General features: G+C 46.0%; 1 protein-coding gene and 1 pseudogene across 2 annotated transcripts in view; both read left to right on the forward strand.

Annotated features, from left to right (window-relative positions):
- Positions 1-13881, forward strand: part of LOC311114529 (E3 ubiquitin-protein ligase HECW2-like) — a 35985-nt pseudogene extending 22104 nt beyond the window's left edge. The window contains exons 18-30 of the transcript in view: positions 1-64; positions 1173-1256; positions 1497-1606; positions 2661-2781; positions 3055-3168; positions 3399-3551; positions 3948-4046; positions 4806-4935; positions 5035-5181; positions 5765-5879; positions 8064-8149; positions 8734-8846; positions 8990-13881. The exon at positions 1-64 is cut by the window's left edge and continues 33 nt beyond it. The product of the transcript in view is annotated as an E3 ubiquitin-protein ligase HECW2-like (transcript). The remainder of the gene's footprint in view (positions 65-1172; positions 1257-1496; positions 1607-2660; positions 2782-3054; positions 3169-3398; positions 3552-3947; positions 4047-4805; positions 4936-5034; positions 5182-5764; positions 5880-8063; positions 8150-8733; positions 8847-8989) is intronic.
- Positions 11098-21217, forward strand: part of LOC311114530 (sperm-associated antigen 17-like) — a gene marked incomplete at both ends in the record, with an annotated part of 39496 nt that continues 29376 nt past the window's right edge. The window contains 13 exons of the mRNA XM_084189778.1: positions 11098-11127; positions 14615-14755; positions 14995-15054; positions 15214-15345; positions 15636-15813; positions 16047-16229; positions 16558-16724; positions 17035-17196; positions 17364-17433; positions 17577-17695; positions 19314-19451; positions 20266-20379; positions 20491-20638. Coding sequence (XP_084045904.1) covers positions 11098-11127; positions 14615-14755; positions 14995-15054; positions 15214-15345; positions 15636-15813; positions 16047-16229; positions 16558-16724; positions 17035-17196; positions 17364-17433; positions 17577-17695; positions 19314-19451; positions 20266-20379; positions 20491-20638 — 1642 coding nt within the window. The remainder of the gene's footprint in view (positions 11128-14614; positions 14756-14994; positions 15055-15213; positions 15346-15635; positions 15814-16046; positions 16230-16557; positions 16725-17034; positions 17197-17363; positions 17434-17576; positions 17696-19313; positions 19452-20265; positions 20380-20490; positions 20639-21217) is intronic.

Consider the following 21217-nt stretch of genomic DNA (forward strand, 5'->3'; position numbering starts at 1 on the left):
AACCCAATATCTTTGAGATCCTGCAGGAGAGACAGACAGAGTTTATCAGGAACCACTCGCTCAGGTCAGCAGCCCCTTCCTACCCCTCCCTCCTTCCTACCCCTCCCTCCTTCCTACCCTTCCCTTCTTCCTACCCCTACCTCCTTCCTTCCCCTTCTTCCTACCCCTCCCTCCTTCCTTCCCCTTCTTCCTACCCCTCCTCCTTCCTTTCCCTTCTTCCTACCCCTCCCTCCTTCCTACCCCTCCCTCCTTCCTCTCCCTTTTTCCTACCCCTCCCTCCTTCCTTCCCCTCCTTCCTTCCCGTCCTTCCTTCCCCTCCCTCCTTCCTACCCCTCCCTCCTTCCTACCCTCCTTCCTTCCTTCCCACCCCTCCTTCCTTCCTTCCTACCCCTCCCTCCTTCCTTCTACCCCTCCCTCCTTCCTTCCTACCCCTCCCTCCTTCCTACCCCTCCCTCCTTCCTACCCCTTCTTCCTACCCCTCCCTCCTTCCTTCCCCTCCTTCCTACCCCTCCCTCCTTCCTTCCCCTCCCTCCTTCCTACCCCTCCCTCCTTCCCCTCCCTCCTTCCTACCCCTCCCTCCTTCCTACCCCTCCCTTCTTCCTACCCCTCCCTCCTTCCTACCCCTCCCTCCTTCCTACCCCTCCCTTCTTCCTACCCCTCCCTCCTTCCTACCCTCCCTCCTTTCTTCCTACCCCTCCCTCCTTCCTACCCCTCCCTCCTTCCTTTCTTTCTTTCCCTCCTTTCTACCCCTCCCTTCTTCCTACCCCTCCCTCCTTCCTACCCCTCCCTCCTTCCTACCCCTCCCTTCTTCCTACCCCTCCCTCCTTCCTACCCCTCCCTCCTTCCTACCCCTCCCTCCTTTCTACCCCTCCCTCCTTCCAACCCCTCTCTCCTTCCTTCCTTCCCCCCCTCCTTCCTACCCTCCCTCCTTCCTACCCTCCCTCCTCCTTACCCTCCCTCCTACTCCTCCCTCCCTCCTTCCAACCCCTCCCTCCCTCCTTCCAACCCCTCCCTCCTTCCTTCCTACCCATCCTTCCTTCCTACCCCTCCCTCGCTTCACTCAGAACAGTCCCTCAAACCCTCACCATTAAATTCACTACTGTTGTCAGCACACCCACTGTACCTCCCAAAGAGTCATTAAGGTTAATTCCCGTGTGTGTTTTCCACCACAGGGAGAAGGTTCAGTTGATCCGTAATGAAGGGGCCTCTGGTCTGGCCAGGCTGTCTGGTGATGCAGACCTAGTTATCCTCCTCAGGTGAGCTACTGCCATACCTGTACCTGCCTTATTCATGTGTAGGATCTTCATTTGAGCCAGTTTGCTACAGCAGGAAAATAATCCTGCAGCAACAGGAGATGTGGATTGTAATTAATGGAAGACTTGTGTTAGCTCCCTGAGCCAATACCTAGGCTTTAGATCAAACCCAGTTTTGTTACTTTGGGTCTCTGTAGCTCTCAGTGACATCATCTCCTCTCTGTTCTTTGTTCTCTCTGGCAGCCTGTTTGAAGAGGAAGTGATGTCATATGTTCCGCCTCACGCCTTACTGCACCCCAGCTACTGCCAGTCCCCACGAAGCTCCCCCGTGACCTCCCCACAGAACTCACCTGGTGAGAAGGCTTCTCTATACCTCACTTCTGTCTTTCTCTCCCATTCTCTCTTTCTCTCTCTCTCTCTCTTGTTTTTTCTCTTTCCTCTCTCTCTCCTCTCCCCCTCTCTCTCCTCTCCTCTCCTTTCTCTCTTTCCCTCTCCTCTCCTCTGCTCTCCTCTCTCTCCTCCCCTCCCCTCTCCTCTCTCTCTCCCTCTCCTCTCTCTCTGTCTCAATATTACTCTTGATCTCTTTCTCTCTCTGTCTCTCTGTCTCTCTGTCTCTCTCTCTCTCCTCTCTCTCCTCCCTCTCTCTGTCTCTCTCTCTTCCCTCTCTCTGTCTCTCTGTCTCTCTCTCTTGCTGTCTGTCTCTCTCTCTCTCTCTGTCTCGCTCTCTGTCTCTCTCTCTGTCTCCTCTCTCTCCTCCCTCTCTCTCTCTCTCTCGCTCTGTCTCTCTCTCTCTCCTCTCTCTCCTCCCTCTCTCTGTCTCTCTCTCCTCTCTCTCCTCCCTCTCTCTCTCTCTCGCTCTCTGTCTCTCTCTCTCTGTCTCGCTCTCTGTCTCTCTCTCTGTCTCCTCTCTCTCCTCCCTCTCTCTCTCTCTCTCTCGCTCTGTCTCTCTCTCTGTCTCCTCTCTCCTCCCTCTCTCTCTCTCGCTCTCTGTCTCTCTCTCTGTCTCTCTCTCTGTCTCCTCTCTCTCCTCCCTCTCTCTCTCTCGCTCTGTCTCGCTCTCTGTCTCTCTCTCTGTCTCCTCCCTCTCTCTCTCTCTCTCGCTCTCTCTCTCGCTCTCTGTCTCTCGCTCTCTCTCTCGCTCTCTGTCTCTCTCTCTGTCTCCTCTCTCTCCTCCCTCTCTCTCTCTCTCCTCTCTCTCCTCCCTCTCTCTCTCTCTCGCTCTCTGTCTCTCTCTCTGTCTCTCTCTCTCCTCTCTCGTCTCGATCTCTCTCTTGCTTTCTTACTACCTCTCACTCTCTCTGTCGATCTCCATCTCGATGTTACTCTCAACCACTTGCTCTCTCTCGCTCTGTGTTTGTAAGGAGCACACACGCATCTCTCGTTCTCTGTCAAATTTTATTTCCACAGGAACACAGCGAGCTAATGCCCGTGCACCTGCCCCCTACAAGCGAGACTTCGAAGCCAAGCTGCGAAACTTCTACCGCAAACTGGAGACCAAGGGCTATGGCCAGGGCCCAGGGAAGTTAAAGTATGTAGTGTGGAGGATTCTTCTCGTCAACATAATACTGGAATATAGATGAATATTCATGAGTGAATACTGAACTGTAGATTAATATTAATGGGTGAATACTGTAATGTGGAATAATTAATAGGTTATTGATCTAGCTATATGCTTTGGTGTTCCAGCCATAGAAATAGAATCTCATTCTAGTTCTGTGGTCCACCCTCATAACCTCCATCCACGCCCTCCTGCCCTTACCAGTTCCCCCCTGTGTGTGTCTCTCCCTCCCCCAACCCCCAGGTTGATCATCCGTAGGGACCATCTCCTGGAGGATGCCTTCAACCAGGTCATGTGTTACTCCCGTAAAGACCTGCAGAGGAGCAAGCTCTACGTCAGCTTCGTGGGAGAGGAGGGGTGAGTCAGACAGACTGCCTGTCCTCTACTCTTCCAGAAGCTGGGGAGAATGATACTGGGTTCAATAGAATGAAACATGGAACATTTGAGGAATATTTAAGTTAGAAATGCACTTTGTCTGCTCTATGACATTAGACATTAGATTTCTATCTACAACGTTCCTTTTCATTTATGTGTACATCTTTGTTTGTGTATCTGTGTATTAATGTATCTTCATTCATGTGTTCCAGGTTGGACTACAGCGGCCCGTCCAGAGAGTTTTTCTTCCTGGTGTCTAGAGAGCTGTTCAACCCATACTACGGCCTGTTTGAGTACTCAGCCAACGACACCTACACCGTTCAGATCAGCCCCATGTCTGCCTTTGTAGACAACCATCACGAGTGGTGAGTGACCTGAAGGCTGAGAGGGTTTGGGGTTGGAGTGGTCTGTTGGCTGATAAGCAGGATTGGGGTCATTTTGAATTGAAGTCAGTAAATTCTGGAAGCAAACTTAAATTCTTATTCAATAATAGAAAAAAATGGCATCTATTTTCAATTACTTTTCAATAAACTGAAAAGGATAAGCTTTTTATTTCAAACGTTTTTTCCATTTTAGAATTGTAACTAATTAATTTCCTGAATTGAGTGACTTCAATTTGAATGGACCCCAACCCTGGTGATAAGGTGAATGGAAATGCACTGAGTAAACCACGAGCCAAAACATCTGTTGTGTACATGAAGACCTGTGAAATAATATTTCTAAAAAATCTAAGTATCTTCTCTCTCTTCTTCCCTGTATAGGTTCCGTTTCAGCGGGCGTATCCTGGGCCTGGCTCTGATCCACCAATACCTACTGGATGCCTTCTTCACTAGACCCTTCTACAAAGGCCTGCTGCGCATGTACGTATCCACCACCTGGACTGTCTAATTATAGGTATACACTAGGGGTATTCAACTCTTACCCTACAAGGTCCAGCGCCTGCTAGTTTTCTGTTCTACATGATAATTCATTGCACACACCTGGTGTCCCAGGTCTAAATCAGTCCCTGATTAGAGGGGAACAATGAAAACATGCAGTGGAAACAGGCTTGGAGGTCCAGTGTTGAATTTAGGGCTATACAATATGTAACTAGAGAGTATTTTTCTGACATTTTAAGCCTAAATCCATTTTACTCTACTATATTCTACTCTACTCAATTTACTCTATTATATTCTACTCTATTCTACTCTACTCTATTATATTCTACTCTACTCTATTATATTCTACTCTACTCTATTATATTCTACTCTACTCTATTATATTATATTCTACTCTACTCTATTATATTCTACTCTACTCTATTATATTCTACTCTACTCTATTATATTCTACTCTACTCTATTATATTATATTCTACTCTACTCTATTATATTCTACTCTACTCTATTATATTCTACTCTACTCTACTCTATTCTACTCTACTCTATTATATTCTACTCTACTCTATTATATTCTACTCTACTCTATTATATTCTACTCTACTCTATTATATTCTACTCTACTCTATTATATTCTACTCTACTCTATTATATTCTACTCTACTCTATTATATTCTACTCTATTCTACTCTACTCTATTATATTCTACTCTACTCTATTATATTCTACTCTATTCTATAGCATATGTGAGCTGAGTGATCTGGAGTATCTGGATGAGGAATTCCACCAGAGTCTCCAGTGGATGAAGGACAACGACATCGAGGACATGTTGGACCTCACCTTCACTGTCAATGAGGAGGTGTTCGGACAGGTGTGTGCGTGTGCGTGTGCGTGCGTGTGCGTGTGTGTGTGTGTGTGTGTGCATGTGTGTGTGAGTTATAAAGCTTATGTGTATGTACTGCGTGTGTAGATCACAGAGAGAGAGCTGAAGCCGGGCGGGGCCAACATCCCAGTGTCAGAGAGGAATAAGAAGGAGTACATTGAGCGCATGGTGAAGTGGCGTATTGAGAGAGGAGTGGTTCAACAGACAGAGAGCCTGGTCCGGGGCTTCTATGAGGTACGATCTACAACAAGGACTTTCTCAATAAAATATCCCATCAAATATCTCCTGATGCATATTCTGATAAAGGTAGACTCAGCAATACCATCATACACAGTGGGGCAACTTCCTGCTCACAGACATCAACAACAACTGAATTCAAATTAGGCAAGACTAATGTAGCTAAAGGCTGTAGTGTGGTTGAATGTATTATGAAGACTGTGTAAAATACGGGGGGGCAGTATAAAAAAAAAAAAAGATGTATTCACTAACTGTAAGTCGCTCTGGATAAGAGCGTCTGCTAAATGACTAAAATGTAAATGTAATGGGATTGAGTTTGTTGTTGTTGTGTTTGTAATAATAATAATATATGCCATTTAGCTTTTATCCAAAGAGACTCACAGTCATGCATGCATACATTTGACATATGGGTGGTGCCGGGAATCAAACCCAGCGCCGTTACAAGCGCCAGGCTCTACCAACCGAGCTACAAAGGACCACAAAGGTTGTGGTCATCGTTTGTAACCTGGATGCCCTGTAACCTGGATGCCCTGTAACCTGGATGCCCTGTAACCTGGATGCCCTGTGCTGTGCCATGCAGGTGGTGGATGCCAGGCTGGTGTCAGTGTTTGATGCCAGGGAGCTGGAGCTGGTGATAGCTGGCACCGCTGAGATAGACCTGGTAGACTGGAGGAGCAACACAGATTACAGAGGAGGTATGAACTGGGGGGAGAGGGTGGGAGACGGGAGCGGGGGAGACGGGGGGGGGGGAGCGGGGGAGACGGGGGGGGGGGGGGGGGGGAGATACGAGGGGAGACGGGGGAGAGGGAGAGACGGGGGTGACGGGGAGAGGGAGATACATGGGGAGGGGGGAGATGGGGGGAGAGGGAGAGACGGGGAGAGGGAGATACAGGGGGAGGGGAAGAGAGGGGAGACATGTGTAGAGGGAGAGACAGGGGGGAGAGGGGTGAGACGGGGAGAGGGAGATACTGGGGGTGGGGGGAGACGAGGGGAGGGGGTAGACTGGATTAGCAACACCTATTACAGAGGATGTACAGTGGGGAGAACAAGTATTTGATACACTGTCGATTTTGCAGGTTTTCCTACTTACAAAGCATGTAGAGGTCTGTAATTTTTATGATAGGTACACTTCAACTGTGAGAGACGGAATCTAAAACAAAAATCCAGAAAATCACATTGTATGATTTTTAAGTAATTAATTTGCATTTTATTGCATGACATAAGTATTTGATACATCAGAAAAGCAGAACTTAATATTTGGTACAGAAACCTTTGTTTGCAATTACAGAGATCATACGTTTCCTGTAGGTCTTGACCAGGTTTGCACACACTGCAGCAGGGATTTTGGCCCACTCCTCCATACAGACCTTCTCCAGATCCTTCAGGTTTCGGGGCTGTCGCTGGGCAATACGGACTTTCAGCTCCCTCCAAAGATTTTCTATTGGGTTCAGGTCTGTAGACTGCCTAGGCACTCCAGGACCTTGAGATGCTTCTTACGGAGCCACTCCTTAAGCTCTATTTTTGTCTCATCAGACCACATGACCTTCTCCCATTTCTCCTCTGGATCATCCAGATGGTCATTGGCAAACTTCAGACGGGCCTGGACATGCGCTGGCTTGAGCAGGGGGACCTTGCGTGCGCTGCAGGATTTTAATCCATGACGGCGTAGTGTGTTACTAATGGTTTTCTTTGAGACTGTGGTCCCAGCTCTCTTCAGGTCATTGACCAGGTCCTGCCGTGTAGTTATGGGCTGATCCCTCACCTTGCTCATGATCATTGATGCCCCACGAGGTGAGATCTTGCATGGAGCCCCAGACCGAGGGTGATTGACCATCATCTTGAACTTCTTCCATTTTCTAATAATTGCGCCAACAGTTGTTGCCTTCTCACCAAGCTGCTTGCCTATTGTCCTGTAGCCCATCCCAGCCTTGTGCAGGTCTACAATTTTATCCCTGATGTCCTTACACAGATCTCTGGACTTGGCCATTGTGGAGAGGTTGGAGTCTGTTTGATTGAGTGTGTGGACAGGTGTCTTTTATACAGGTAACGAGTTCAAACAGGTGCAGTTAATACAGGTAATGAGTGGAGAACAGGAGGGCTTCTTAAAGAAAAACTAACAGGTCTGTGAGAGCCGGAATTCTTACTGGTTGGTAGGTGATCAAATACTTATGTCATGCAATAAAATGCAAATTAATTACTTAAAAATCATACAATGTGATTTCCTGGATTTTTTTTCTGAAATTACAGACCTCTACATGCTTTGTAAGTAGGAAAACCTGCAAAATCAACAGTGTATCAAATACTTGTTCTCCCCACTGTATACCAATGGCTGAATCCCAAATGACACCCTATTCCCTATATAGTGCACTACTTGTCCAAGGTAGTGCACTATGTAGGGCAGGGTTCTTCAATTCCGGTCCTGGAGGGCCGAAACACTTCTGTTTTTTATTTCTACCTGGTAGTTAATTGCACTCACCTGGTGTCCCAGGTCTGAATTAGCCCCTGATTAGAAGGAGAGGATGAAAAACAGAGGTGTTTCGGCCCTCCAGGACCGGAATTGAAGAACCCTGATGTAGGGAATAGGGTGTAATTTAAGACACAGACAATAACTTGATGTATATAGCCCTTTTCATAATGTCCTTTAGAGCTGCTGTCTGGGTCTTAGGCAGCAGTAAAGATAGTGCATTGTTCCATTCAGATGTAGAAGGAAATGTTTTTAAATGTCTTTCCAATTAGGAAGAGCTGTTAGAGAAAGGGTTGTATATAACAGTATACCCTAGCAAGCTGTCTGGTTAAAAAGCCAAAGTAGCTATGCCTAAGTAGCCAGGCTACTGAGTGACTCATGTCTGTCTGTCTGTCTGTCTTCCTGCCTCCCTCAGGTTACCATGACAACCACATAGTGATCCGTTGGTTCTGGGCGGCGGTGGAGAGATTCAACAACGAGCAGAGACTCAGGCTGCTGCAGGTGGGGGTGCACACACACACACACACACACACACAGACACATACACACACACACATGCACACATATACAAACACATACACACACATATACAAACACATACACACACACAAACACACACACGTACAAACACACACACACACATACATACACACACACACATATACAAACACATACACACACACACACACACACACAGACACATACACACACACAAACACACACACACACACACACACGTACAAACACACACACACACGTACAAACACACACACACACACACACACACATATACAAACACATACACACACACACACACACACACACACACACGTACAAACACACACACACATACATACACACACACACACACACACACACACATATACAAACACATACACACACACACACACACACACACAGACACATACACAAACACACACACACACACGTACAAACACACACACACATACATACACACACACACACACACACACCCATATACATACATACACACACACACACACACATATACAAACACACACACACAGTGAGTAACAGCGACCTTCTTCTTTCTACTCTGTCAGTTTGTGACGGGGACCTCCAGTATTCCCTACGAGGGTTTCTCCTCTCTCCGAGGCAGCAACGGACCCCGCAGGTTCTGTGTGGAGAAATGGGGTAAAGTTACCTCTCTACCCAGGTAAACTATTGAGCTAACTTCACTTGTAAGGCTAAGTGAACTAATGTAGTACAGCATTTATCAATTTGAGCATAATGTATGAAAATGGATTATAGAGACTGTTGTTGTTGTATTCACTGTGTTTGCGGTTGTCTCCTCTCCAGGGCTCACACCTGTTTCAACCGGCTGGACCTCCCCCCATATCCCTCATTCTCCATGCTGCACGAGAAGATGCTCACTGCCGTGGAGGAGACCAGCACCTTCGGCCTGGAGTGATGACCCCTATCACCGTTAACCTTTAACCCCCCCACTCCTCCTACGACCTTTGACCCTGACCTCTGAACTGTAGTATCACAGAGGTAGAGGAACCCAAGGGGTTCAAGGGGATGACTGTCTAGTCTGTCTGGCACCCTATTGTATCTTTATACACACTCACTTTATACACACTCACCTTCCTGAAGTGAGCTGAACAGAGGAGAATAGACTGATGTCTATCAGAGGGTATCAACCCCGCACAACGCCAGGGTTTCCCTGTGACGGTTAAGGTCACTTAGACACCCTGCCAACACAAACCAAAGGAGAGCACCCTAACCCTCACACCCTTGTTACTCCATTAGACCAATGGGAGAGATGGACTCGTAAGCCTCCAACCAATCGCAATGAAGGAACAAAAACCAAGACTTGGAGTGAGACTCCAACTGGCTCATCACATTTTAATATTTAAAATGTGGATTTCCAGTGGAGTCTCGTAAGGACGTTGGTGGTCGAGCTTTTCCTGAAGAGGAAAGTAAACAAAGCTGCTTTATCTCTGAGAGGCTGAGGCGGACGTCACAGGACATCGCTCCTCTCAGAGAGGCTGAGGCGGACGTCACAGGACATCGCTCCTCTCAGAGAGGCTGAGGCGGACATCACAGGACATCGCTCCTCTCGGAGAGGCTGAGGCGGACGTCACAGGACATCGCTCCTCTCAGAGAGGCTGAGGCGGACATCACAGGACATCGCTCCTCTCAGAGAGGCTGAGGCGGACATCACAGGACATCGCTCCTCTCAGAGAGGCTGAGGTGGACGTCACAGGACATCGCTCCTCTCAGAGAGGCTGAGGTGGACGTCACAGGACATCGCTCCTCTCGGAGAGGCTGAGGTGGACGTCACAGGACATCGCTCCTATGAAGAGGTGTGTTGCTCCTGGAGAGGGGGATGAGAGGAGAGAGAAAGAAGACAAGACAGGTGTTGTTCATCTGCTGTGGCCACGCCTCCTGCCCTGTCAGAGAGAGAATCAACCAATCAAGGTCCAGGCAGCTTTGTGACCTGACCTTGTTGAACACTCTGACAGGTGTGTTCTAGAACAGAACACTGAAGTAGCCTATCATGATGCGGTGGTGTCTGTGTGGTGAAGCTAAACTTGGATATCTCTACAGGCTTTTCATCTATCCGCAAAATGTATTTTGTAACGGCCACAAACAATGATATGGTTTTGAATGTACTGACGTTTTTGTACGTAGCTCGATGACTTGTCAAATCAAAATGGCTGCCTCATTCTTAACAAACGTCAGGGGAAGCTATTAGCATGAATAACCAAACTCAGCTACGGTTTGTTAGATAAAGACATTACAGTGAGTTGGCTTTCCCATCATGTGAGACACACGCTCACACACTCTCTTTCAGCTGTTTTCATTGTTTGTTAGTATTTTGATCGTCATCGTTGCTTTATCATTGAACTACACTGCCAGAGTAGAGGGTGATCTGAACTTTTAAAATCCGTCATGTTTGTTAGTTGAGCTTGTTTTTAACTTGCTTCTACTTTTTATCCTTCTGTACATTATCCTGATTGCCACCTAATGTAATAAGCTGTTTTGATCTGTTCCTATTTTAATAGTGGTTGGGACCCTGATGTAGCCTCATACACTGTACAGTTCTATGTCAAGACTTGGGATTGTGACACAATGACAGATGTTCCTATGACCATGATAATGAAAGTAAAATATGGTGATTAACAACCTGCATGTCGAGACACACACACAGGCCTACATCATGCAATTATAATATGATCTGTGTGTGGATGATGGTAAGGTGAAGGGACATTTTATAGCTTTATAGAGACTCATGACAGAGAAGTTGTCATACACAAGTATAGATGCCCATCGTATGCTATTACACTGCCTGTTTTGACTGATGGGGGGGAAATGTTGGTTTTCAAGTGAGGGAAGAAAATGTGCTTTTTATAGACGTATCTACAGTACTAGGAAGTTTTAAGACGAGGAGTAATGAGAATATGAAGGAAGAGTCATCGAAACAGAAACACGTAAACGTTTTTCAATGTTTTGTTTTGTGCTCACTTGATACTCTACCTTAGTCTGCCTTCTGATACCACCATATTCTACTCTCAGGGTGCGTTCCAGGTGGTCTTTATTGCAGTCGCGCTGCTGCTGAGCATTTTACACGATTTACTATATTGTATGTATATCATATTAACGTGGTTCCTGACAGTTAACAACTTTTCCAGACGTTGTGAGGGACTATCATCTGAGCAATGTGTCGACTGCAATAACGATGACATGGAACGCGCCCAATGTCTTTGTTTCATAGATGTGACCCCACCCAGCCACCGTCACATCCCCTGAGACTGTGGAATGTAGCTAACAGAATGGAAGGGACTGAAATAGAACAACTTCCTGCATTCTCTTCCATCATCCTTGGGCCAGTGAGAGACTGAGGGCAGATATTACATGTTTGTTTGTTTTTTGGGGGGTTGATTATTTAAGATACTGTTTGAAGAGGTAGGGTTTCAGATGTTTTCGGAAGATGGGCAGTGAATCTGCTGTCCTAGATTCTGGAGGAAGCTGGTTCCACCATCGGGGTGCCAGGATAGAGAAGAGCTTGGCCTGTGCTGAGCGGGAGCTGCCCTCCAATAGGGGTGGGAGGGCCAAGAGACCAGAGGTGGCAGAACAGAGTGCTCGGGTTGTGGTGTAGGTTTTGAGCATAGCCTGAAGGTAGGGAGGGGCAGTTCCTCTTGCTGTTCTGTAGGTAAGCACCATGGTCTTGTAGTGGATGCGAGCATTACGGTAATACTGTACATGAGCTGGGATGGCTTGCAAGAAGTTCTTAGAACTGTTTACTTACTGATAGTACACCTCTCTTTCATTCTGACTCCCTCTCTTTCATTCTGACTCCCTCTCTTTCATTCTGACTCCCTTTCTTTCATTCTGACTCCATCTCTTTCATTCTGACTCCCTCTCTTTCATGCTGACTCCCTCTCTTTCATTCTGACTCCCTCTCTTTCATGCTGACTCCCTCTCTTTCATTCTGACTCCCTCTCTTTCCTTCTGACTCCCTCTCTTTCATTCTGACTCCCTCTCTTTCATTCTGACTCCCTCTCTTTCATTCTGACTCCCTCTCTTTCATGCTGACTCCCTCTCTTTCATTCTGACTCCCTCTCTTTCATTCTGACTCCCTCTCTTTCATTCTGACTCCCTCTCTTTCATGCTGACTCCCTCTCTTTCATGCTGACTCCCTCTCTGTCTGCAAATGAATGATTGTGCTGTCCTGTGTAGGCTATGTATTTGCACCAGGGGTCTCCAACAGGTCGATCACGAAGTAGCTCGCAGCCTACCTATGAGTAGCTCGCCAAACAGTTCTGAAAATACTTGCAATTTTCACAAACTGTCATAAACAAATTTCACAAGCATCAGACACCGCAAGCGATCCAGCTACTAAATAATCAACACAACTTTGACATTATCCCACCCCTGGTTAGCCACTATTGGCTTAAAAAGCCAAACGTTACAATATTAGCCAATGAATTCCCAGCAACATTGCCCCTGTCTGTCTGTGTGGTGCGCGCGTTTGTCCATCACGCCATATGTAGCCAGTAGACATGATAAACCATCTTGTGAGTTGACAGAAATACTTTCCACAAAACCTTTTCAATTAAATGTTTACTGCAAGTAGGCTTTACTTGGCATAAGTATATAATGAGTATCTATTATTTGTTATTTGCAAACTTTGCCATGAAATGAGCAGCAAGAAACCATTGCTAGACTGGCACATTCCTCTCAGATGCGCAATTAAAGGGCCAGATGCGCAATTACAGGAAAATTACAAAAATAAATCTACATTTGTTAGTTTTCTTCCAGACCTAAAAATAATTGTCCTCCGAGGTGATTTAAACATTGACATGGACTCAGAAGAGCCAATTTCGTTGTTTCTCTATGAACAATTGTAATTTTGAGAGTGAAAAACAAGAAAAATCTAAAACCAGGAAAAACAAAACTGAGAACAGAATTTGGGAAAATAAATCACTGATTTTAGAGTTGTTTATTAACCATTATTTTACCAGGTATATTGACAGAAAATATAGTGCACTACTTTATCTTGTGCACTAAAGACCCGGGGAAGAGTTGCATGGGAGAGAAGAAGAATGGGCCTATTTGAAAGCTAGAAAAAAATGTGTAGCTCTCATGCTAGAAAAGGTTGGAGACCCCTGATTTGCACTGAATGTACCAATGTTTTGGGGCTTTAATTGGGGCTTTTGAGTCTATCCATCCAAGTCTGGGTCTCTCAACCTCCATGGTCTTCACATTCACCACCATCACTGAGCAACCGATAGCCATCACACCAACCCACTACTACTTTACTCACAGAAACACTACACAACATGCATACTACCACCAATTGTGACCAATTTGAAAGTTGCATCCATGTTTCAGTTGTTCTCACCTTTTTGTAATGGAATGTGACCAATTTGAAAGTTGCATCCATGTTTCAGTTGTTCTCACCTTTTTGTAATGGAATGTGACCAATTTGAAAGTTGCATCCATGTTTCAGTTGTTCTCACCTTTTTGTAATGGAATGTTCTGTCTGTTCCTCTCTGGCTGGCTGTCTGCCTGTCTGGCCCTGTGACCGGCAGGACTCTGTGTCACAGGGAGCTAGGATTAGAGACTGTCTGCTGGGGGGTTCAAGGCTGTGTCTTTGTCAGAGCTTCACTATGCAAAGCTTTTTTCTCCATGTCACTCCTTATGATTGTATGAAAAAAAACTTATAAAAAAAATTGATTAAATGTGTTTGCGTCTTTTGTGTTGGGAGTTTAACATGGATTAAGTGTTTATTAGTAGTGGTATATTCAGTAATCAGTTTTTTGGCTAATTTTGGCATAAATTAATAATATAACATTTTTGCAAAAGTAAGATTTCATTGCGCATAACTGATTGATTTATAAAGGTAAAACTATGAGCCAAAGAAAAGCCTTCAACTATTAATGAGCCCTGTTTGATCACGCCCCTTCAACCTGTTGCTAAGAGCAACCGAAGCGTCAGGGGACTGTACACAGAGGAGCAATGCTAGCTAACGTAAGCTAGCAAACTAACAGCTGGTAGTGGCTGTTTTAGTTTGCGTTAAGTTAAAGAGATTTCATAATATAATGCAATTTGATAGAAGTCAATAGGTTAGTTTCTCTCCAAAAACGGTAGGGAAATGCCACCAAAAAGAGTCAAAAGCGGGACAGTGTCTGCTGCTGGTGCAACGGCAGTTGGAAACAAGGCTTGGGAAACTGGACTCAGTACTGCACCATTTGAGGAGGTAGCTAACGTTAACAGCTTTCTAGCTTTAGCTAGCTAGCTAGCTAGAACTTTAGTAAAGCTAGATATCTAGCTAGTGAAACATTACTTGAACACACTAAACTTTAAGGGGCCAGCTACAAAAGCAGGGAATGACTTCACTTGTCACAGACTTGTCAATGTCACTTGGCTATGTTGTTGTTATTCACTGATCACTGACGATGATGATGATGCTAGGAGACTTGGAAGGCCAGCATTTCTCTGGTGGTGGGAGAGAGGCTGGAGGATGAGGAGCTGATCGGTGCTCTGCTGCTGGCTGTACAGCAGCCCCTACGCAGGCTCTTCAGTGTAGTCACCTGGGACGCCACCCTAGAAAAGGTCAGTAACACAAAGTCTGATTGTTCACAGTCAAGCATAGTAGTAGGAGTCCCCTGTAGCTCAGTTGGTAGAGCATGGCGCTTGCAACGCCAGGGTTGTGGGTTCGTTTCCCACGTGGGAGCCAGTATGAAAATGTATGCACTCACTAACTGTAAGTCGCTCTGGATAAGAGCGTCTACTAAATGACTAAAATGTAATAGTAAATAATAAAATCAACCACTGAATGAAATGCTTCACAGATCCATGAACTGGGAAACCCAAAAATCAAGAAGACCAAGGATGCACCCATGTTTTATGAGGTATGTAATGCACCCATTATTCAGTAAAATGGGCTTTAAAGGCTATTCATTTCAAAAGACACATTTAGGAAGCAGCAGAGAAAGAGTCTTGCACAATAGATTAGAACTACTACTCACTTTCTGGCTATTCTACATCAAGGATGTTGTTTATCTATAAAGGTGATGGAGGCAGCCAAGGTCCTGCTGGATGCAGGAGAGGAGCTGCCCTGTGACCTGCTGGGTAAACTGCTCAAGTTCCAGCTCCTGGGAGTCAAGACCAACGACCAGCAGAGGAGAGCCGCAGAGATGAGGGTAGGAAGGAACTCCTGACAGTCATCAACAAGCATCAGTCATCTTATCGTCCTGGCAACAGTCAGCTTTCCTAGAGAACCTTTTAAGTGTTATTGTCAGATTGAGTCAGCGTTATAGTAGTATTGTAACATGCGTGATACGTAACCTTGTCTGAGACATGAAGACTAGCGTGCGCTACCTGTTAATGTCTAGGCTTCAGCTCAGCAGGCTAACGCAGTCTTCTGGCACAGAGGAGACCCGGATTTGAACCGCAGTATTAGCACCACTCAGTTTAGTCCACTCTCTCCCAGGCTGCTGAGGAGAAGGCTAAGGGCAAGGCTGGCAATGCCTCCCCAACCAAAGACAAAGGTGGTGCCAAGCCTGCTGCTAAAGGTGACAAGGGGAAGAAAGGGTCAGAGCCCAGTGCCCCAACCAAGGACACCAAGCTGAAAAAGAGAGGCGAGGAGGATGAGACCAACAAGTACATAGGTGAGCAGTCGACTCTGTCCCAATGATCACACATACAGTATAGTAGGACTGTTCGCTCATTAGTATGATGTTGGTTGTCACTTTGTGTTGGGGAGACTGGTTGGTTGTCTCTCTCTCTCTCTCTCTCTCTGTCTCTCTCTCTCTCGCTCTCTCTCTCACATCTCTCTCTCTTGTTGTGTATGTGTGAATGTGTGCGCACATGCTTTCGTGTGTGTGTGTGTGTGTGTGTGTAGACGATGAGCCAGACGATGGTCCTCAGCACTACGTCCTGGTGGTGGGCTTCCAGCAGGCTCAGCTGGTCTCTGTGCTGGACACCCTGGGGGTCCATGTGTCCAACGTTATCAAGCTGACCTCACAGAGACCAGACCGGCCAGAGGGATCACTGGAGGGGAGTGATGCCAAACCCCTGGATGGGGGTAAGACTCAGATTGCCATCAATGTGAGGTTTCGATTGATTTAGCCTGGGATCTTGAATTTTTTGTTCCACTGGTTTCATTGTACGGTCAGGGTAACCTGAATCAAGCACAGCAGAGGTATTTGACAGTATTTCATATTGGCAGTACACTACTTGACAGTATTTCATATTGGCAGTACAGTATTTGACAGTATTTCAAATTGGCAGTACAGTATTTGACAGTATTTCATATTGGCAGTACAGTATTTGGCATTTTAACTCTTGATCTAACAATCAATCTAATTTTGATATGATTTGTGTAGCTAAATGCTGCTGTTGTGTTCCTGTAGACGCGGAGGCTAACATTAGGAGAAGACAGCGGGAGCAGTTCTGGGGTCAGTTGGAAGGGGTGCTAAACAGTGGCTCAGCCCTCTCCAAGCTGTTTGATGTGGCCCGCCTCAGTCTCACCGCTAAAGAGATCCTGTCACCACAAGACAAGGATAACCAAGAGGCTATGGTGATTTCCTTGCCTTCTTCTTCTTCTTCTTCTTCTTCTTCTTCTTCTGCTACTGCTCCTGCTTCTTCTTCTTCTTCTTCCTGTTCTCTTCCTCCTCCTCCTCTTCCTTCTGCTCCTCCTCCTCCTGTTTCTTCTTCTTCTTCTTCTTCTTCTTCCTCTTCTTCTGATATCAATCAAAGCTCTGACGAGAAGGCTGAGACTCTGACACATAAGCAATAAACATTGGCAAGAGCAGTGTGCGGGTCTTTCTTTTTCTTTGTTAATTGTTTAGAATATACTTAAAATGCTATGTTAATATGTTGTGTTGTAGCTTGGGTTTGGGACACGTCTGTTTGAGGACGTGGCGTGTCTGATCTATGACTGTCTGGACTGGAGGAGACAGCATCAACACTACCTCAACAACATGAGACTGGTCCAGGTGCCCTCTGTCACCAGGGCTGGGGCACGCACCACCCAGGAGAACCCTGCAGAGGTACTATACTACAAACACACATGCATGCACACACTGGATGAACTTACTGCTGGATGGAGAAGGAACCCATACTGAATGTACACAATACTGTCTTTATTTCATGTAGGTCTATTTTCTATTTCTACATGTAGCAAAAATGTTGAGGAATATGTTCTGTCATGTCTTAGACGGTTCAGACCACAACGCCTCAGACACCTGGGTCCAAGAAGAGACAAGCCCAAGAGGAGACCCCTCCAGGTATTCTACAGCTTCACAAACACTCACTGTAGGACAGTTGATATTATAATGTATAGTTCAAGTAAATGATTACAGTTAACTGATAGCTGAATGAAAAGTGAATTGACCCTAACCCAGGGAACTGATGTCCGTTGTCCCAGCAGACCCTGAACCGGCTGCTCTGAGTACTGATGTGGACATGCGTTACTATAACGACCTGCTGGACCAGATCCCTCCTGAAGCCTCCTCTGTTCCCTTCATACTACACTGCATGCTGGAGCAGGTTCTGTTCTGTTCCCTTCATACTACACTGGAGCAGGTTCTGTTCTGTTGCCTTCATACTACACTGGAGCAGGTTCTGTTCTGTTGCCTTCATACTACACTGGAGCAGGTTCTGTTCTGTTCCCTTCATACTACACTGGAGCAGGTTCTGTTCTGTTGCCTTCATACTACACTGGAGCAGGTTCTGTTCTGTTCCCTTCATACTACACTGGAGCAGGTTCTGTTTCTGTTCCCTTCATACTACACAGGAGCAGATAGTCCACTGCAGGCCCCAACAATCATCCCCACATCACCATACTACAGTCAACCAGGATAACAGTTGTTCAGCCAGATCTGTTTGGGTTTTATCCATGTGGTTTATTGTATTACTGCATATGTATTGTCTTACCCTCAGAGGTCAACATTGAAGTATTGTTGTTGAGAAAACACCATTCTCCTCCATACCTTGACTTAGACACTCCAGACATTATATATACAGTGTATTCGGAAAGTATTCAGACCCCTTGACTTTTTCCACATTTTGTTACATTACAGCCTTATTCTAAAAGGGATTACATTTATTTTTCCCCTCATCAATCTACACACAATACCCCATAATGACAAAGTGAAAATAAAAAATAAAAACAGAAATACCTTATTTATATAAGTATTCAGACCCTTTGCTATGAGACTCGAAATTGAGCTCAGGTGCATCCTGTTTCCATTGATCATCCTTGAGATGTTTCTACAACTTGATTGGAGTCCACCTGTGGTAAATTCAATTGATTGGACATGATTTGGAAAGGCACACACTTGTCTATATAAGGTCCCACAGTTGACAGTGCATGTCAGAGCAAAAACCAAGCCATGAGGTCGAAGGAATTGTCCGTAGAGCTCCGAGACAGGATTGTGTCGAGGTACAGATCTGGGGAAGGGTACTAAAACATTTCTGCAGCATTGAAGGTCCCCAAGAACACAGTGGCCTCCATCATTCTTAAATGGAAGAAGTTTGGAACCTGATGAAAAGCTGCTCCAGAGCGCTCAGGACCTCAGACTGGGGTGAAGTTTCACCTTCCAACAGGACAACGACCCTAAGCACACAGCCAAGACAACGCAGGAGTGGCTTGGGGACAAGTCTCTGAATGTCCTTGAGTGGCCCAGCCAGAGTCCGGACTTGAACCCGATCGAACATCTCTGGAGAGACCAGAAAATAGCTGTGCAGTGATGCTCCCCATCCAACCTGACATAGGATGAGAGGATCTGCAGAGAAGAATGGGAGAAACTCCCCAAATACAGGTGTGCCAAGCTTGTAGCATCATACCCAAGAAGACTTGAGGCTGTAATCGCTGCCAGAGGTGCTTCAACAAAGTACTGAGTAAAGGGTCTGAATACTTATGTAAATGTGATATTAAAGTTTTATTTTTTTATACATTTCGTATTTTTGTCGTAATGGGGTATTGTGTGTAGATTGATGAGGAAAACAAACAATTTAATCCATTTTAGAAAAGGCTGTAACGTAACAAAATGTGGAAAATGTCAAGGGGTCTGAATACTTTCCGAATGCACTGTATATGGTGGACAAATAGAGAATCCTGAGGATGAATGGTTGAGCTCCTCTAGTTGACTCTGTGTGTGTTCAGGTGGTGGCCACCGAGCAGGACAGCCCTCCCCTGTCTGCAGCAGGCTCCGAGAAGGGACTTTACAGCTTGGAGAAGAGCCTGGCAGACTACATGCTGTCTGCTGTCATTTCTCTGCCTCGCTCAGACCAGGAGAAGAAGGTACATTACTGTAGACGACATCATGACCCTCTTTACCTATTATACTGCAAATACACTGCTAGTTGGAGTTTTCCCTTTCCCCAGTATAGGATGCTTTCATTACTGTGCCACACAATGTACCTGTAATCTGTTACTGTGTATTTGGTCATTCTGTACCTCAAAGTTGACTTGAGTTGAGGCTAATATTTTCAGTACCGAGATTATGACCCTAACCCAGGGAACTGTGTGTGTACAAAACACCTGCTCTTTCCATGACATAGACTGACCAGGTGAATCCAGCTGAAAGCTATGATCCCTTATTGATGTCACCTGTTAAATCCACTTCAATACAGTGTAGATGAAGGGGAGGAGACAGGTTAAATAATTATTTTTAAGCCTTGAGACATGTGAGACATGGATTGTGTATGTGTGCCGTTCAGAGGGTGAATGGGCAAGACAAAATATGTAAGTGCCTTTGAACAGGGTATGGTAATATGTTCCAGGCACACTGGTTTGTGTCAAGAACTGCAACGCTGCTGGGTTTTTCATGCTCAAAAGTTTCCTGTGTGTATCAAGAATGGTCCACCACCCAAAGGACATCCAGCCAACTTGACACAACTGTGGGAAGCATTGTAGTCAACATGTGCCAGCATTCCTGTGGAACGCCTTTGACACCTTGTAGAGTCCATGCCTTGACGAATTGAGGCTGTTCTGAGGGCAAAGCTGGGGGGGTGGGGGGTGCAACTCAATATTAGGAAGGTGTTCCTAATGTTTTGTCCACTCAGTGTATAGACCTGCATAACAGAGTATTAATGTATGATGTATTTATTGGTAGAAGTTGAGGGAGACGTTTGGTGCTGTGGAGAACACCCAGCAGAAGACTGAGCACCAGAGACCTCTACTGATCAACTGTCATGACGAGAGAGCCCTGAGACTGCACCACCTGCCTGTGAGACACGCACACACACACACACACACACACACACACACACTCTAATTAGCAGCAGCTGTATCCTCCAGGTACGGTCTATGAGGTATGTGTTGTATTGTTTTATACCAGGTCCATAACAGCTTTGATGTGGTGAAGACAGAGAAAGAGATGATGAGAAACTCTCCGGTGTGGAATCTTCTCTGCTCCGTCCGCCCCCTGAGTGGAAATAGAACCAGACTGGCCCGCATCCAGGAGCTCACGCACTACTGCACCGACGGTGAGGAGAGAACACAGAGACTCACACAGCCACACACACACATATACAAAACACGCACACACACAGACACACACTCACAGAGCCACACAGACACACACAGACCCACACCCCACACACCCACACACACACAGACCCACACCCCACACAGACACAGACACACACACACACACACACACACACACACACACACACACACACACACACACACACACACACTCACACACACCACACAGACACACACACAGCCACACACACACACACACACACACACACACACACACACACACACACACCCACACACACACAGACCCACACACACACACACACACTCACACACACACACACTCACACACACCACACAGACACACACACAGCCACACAGACACACACACACACACACCACAGACACACACAGTCACGGCTCTCTGCGTTTTTATAGCCTATGGAATTTTATGCAGACCAATTTAGCGTGATAGCCAGATTGACTTCATGCATTGTGGCTCAGGTGTGCTGAGTAGTGTTATTATTGCAGCCCAACCTGTATTTAGTCTAGGTAATTACAAAGCACAGTCCCACTAA

Source organism: Coregonus lavaretus (genome assembly GCF_964263955.1).
Source record: "Coregonus lavaretus genome assembly, contig: HAP1_SCAFFOLD_591, whole genome shotgun sequence".
Lineage (NCBI taxonomy): Eukaryota > Metazoa > Chordata > Actinopteri > Salmoniformes > Salmonidae > Coregonus > Coregonus lavaretus.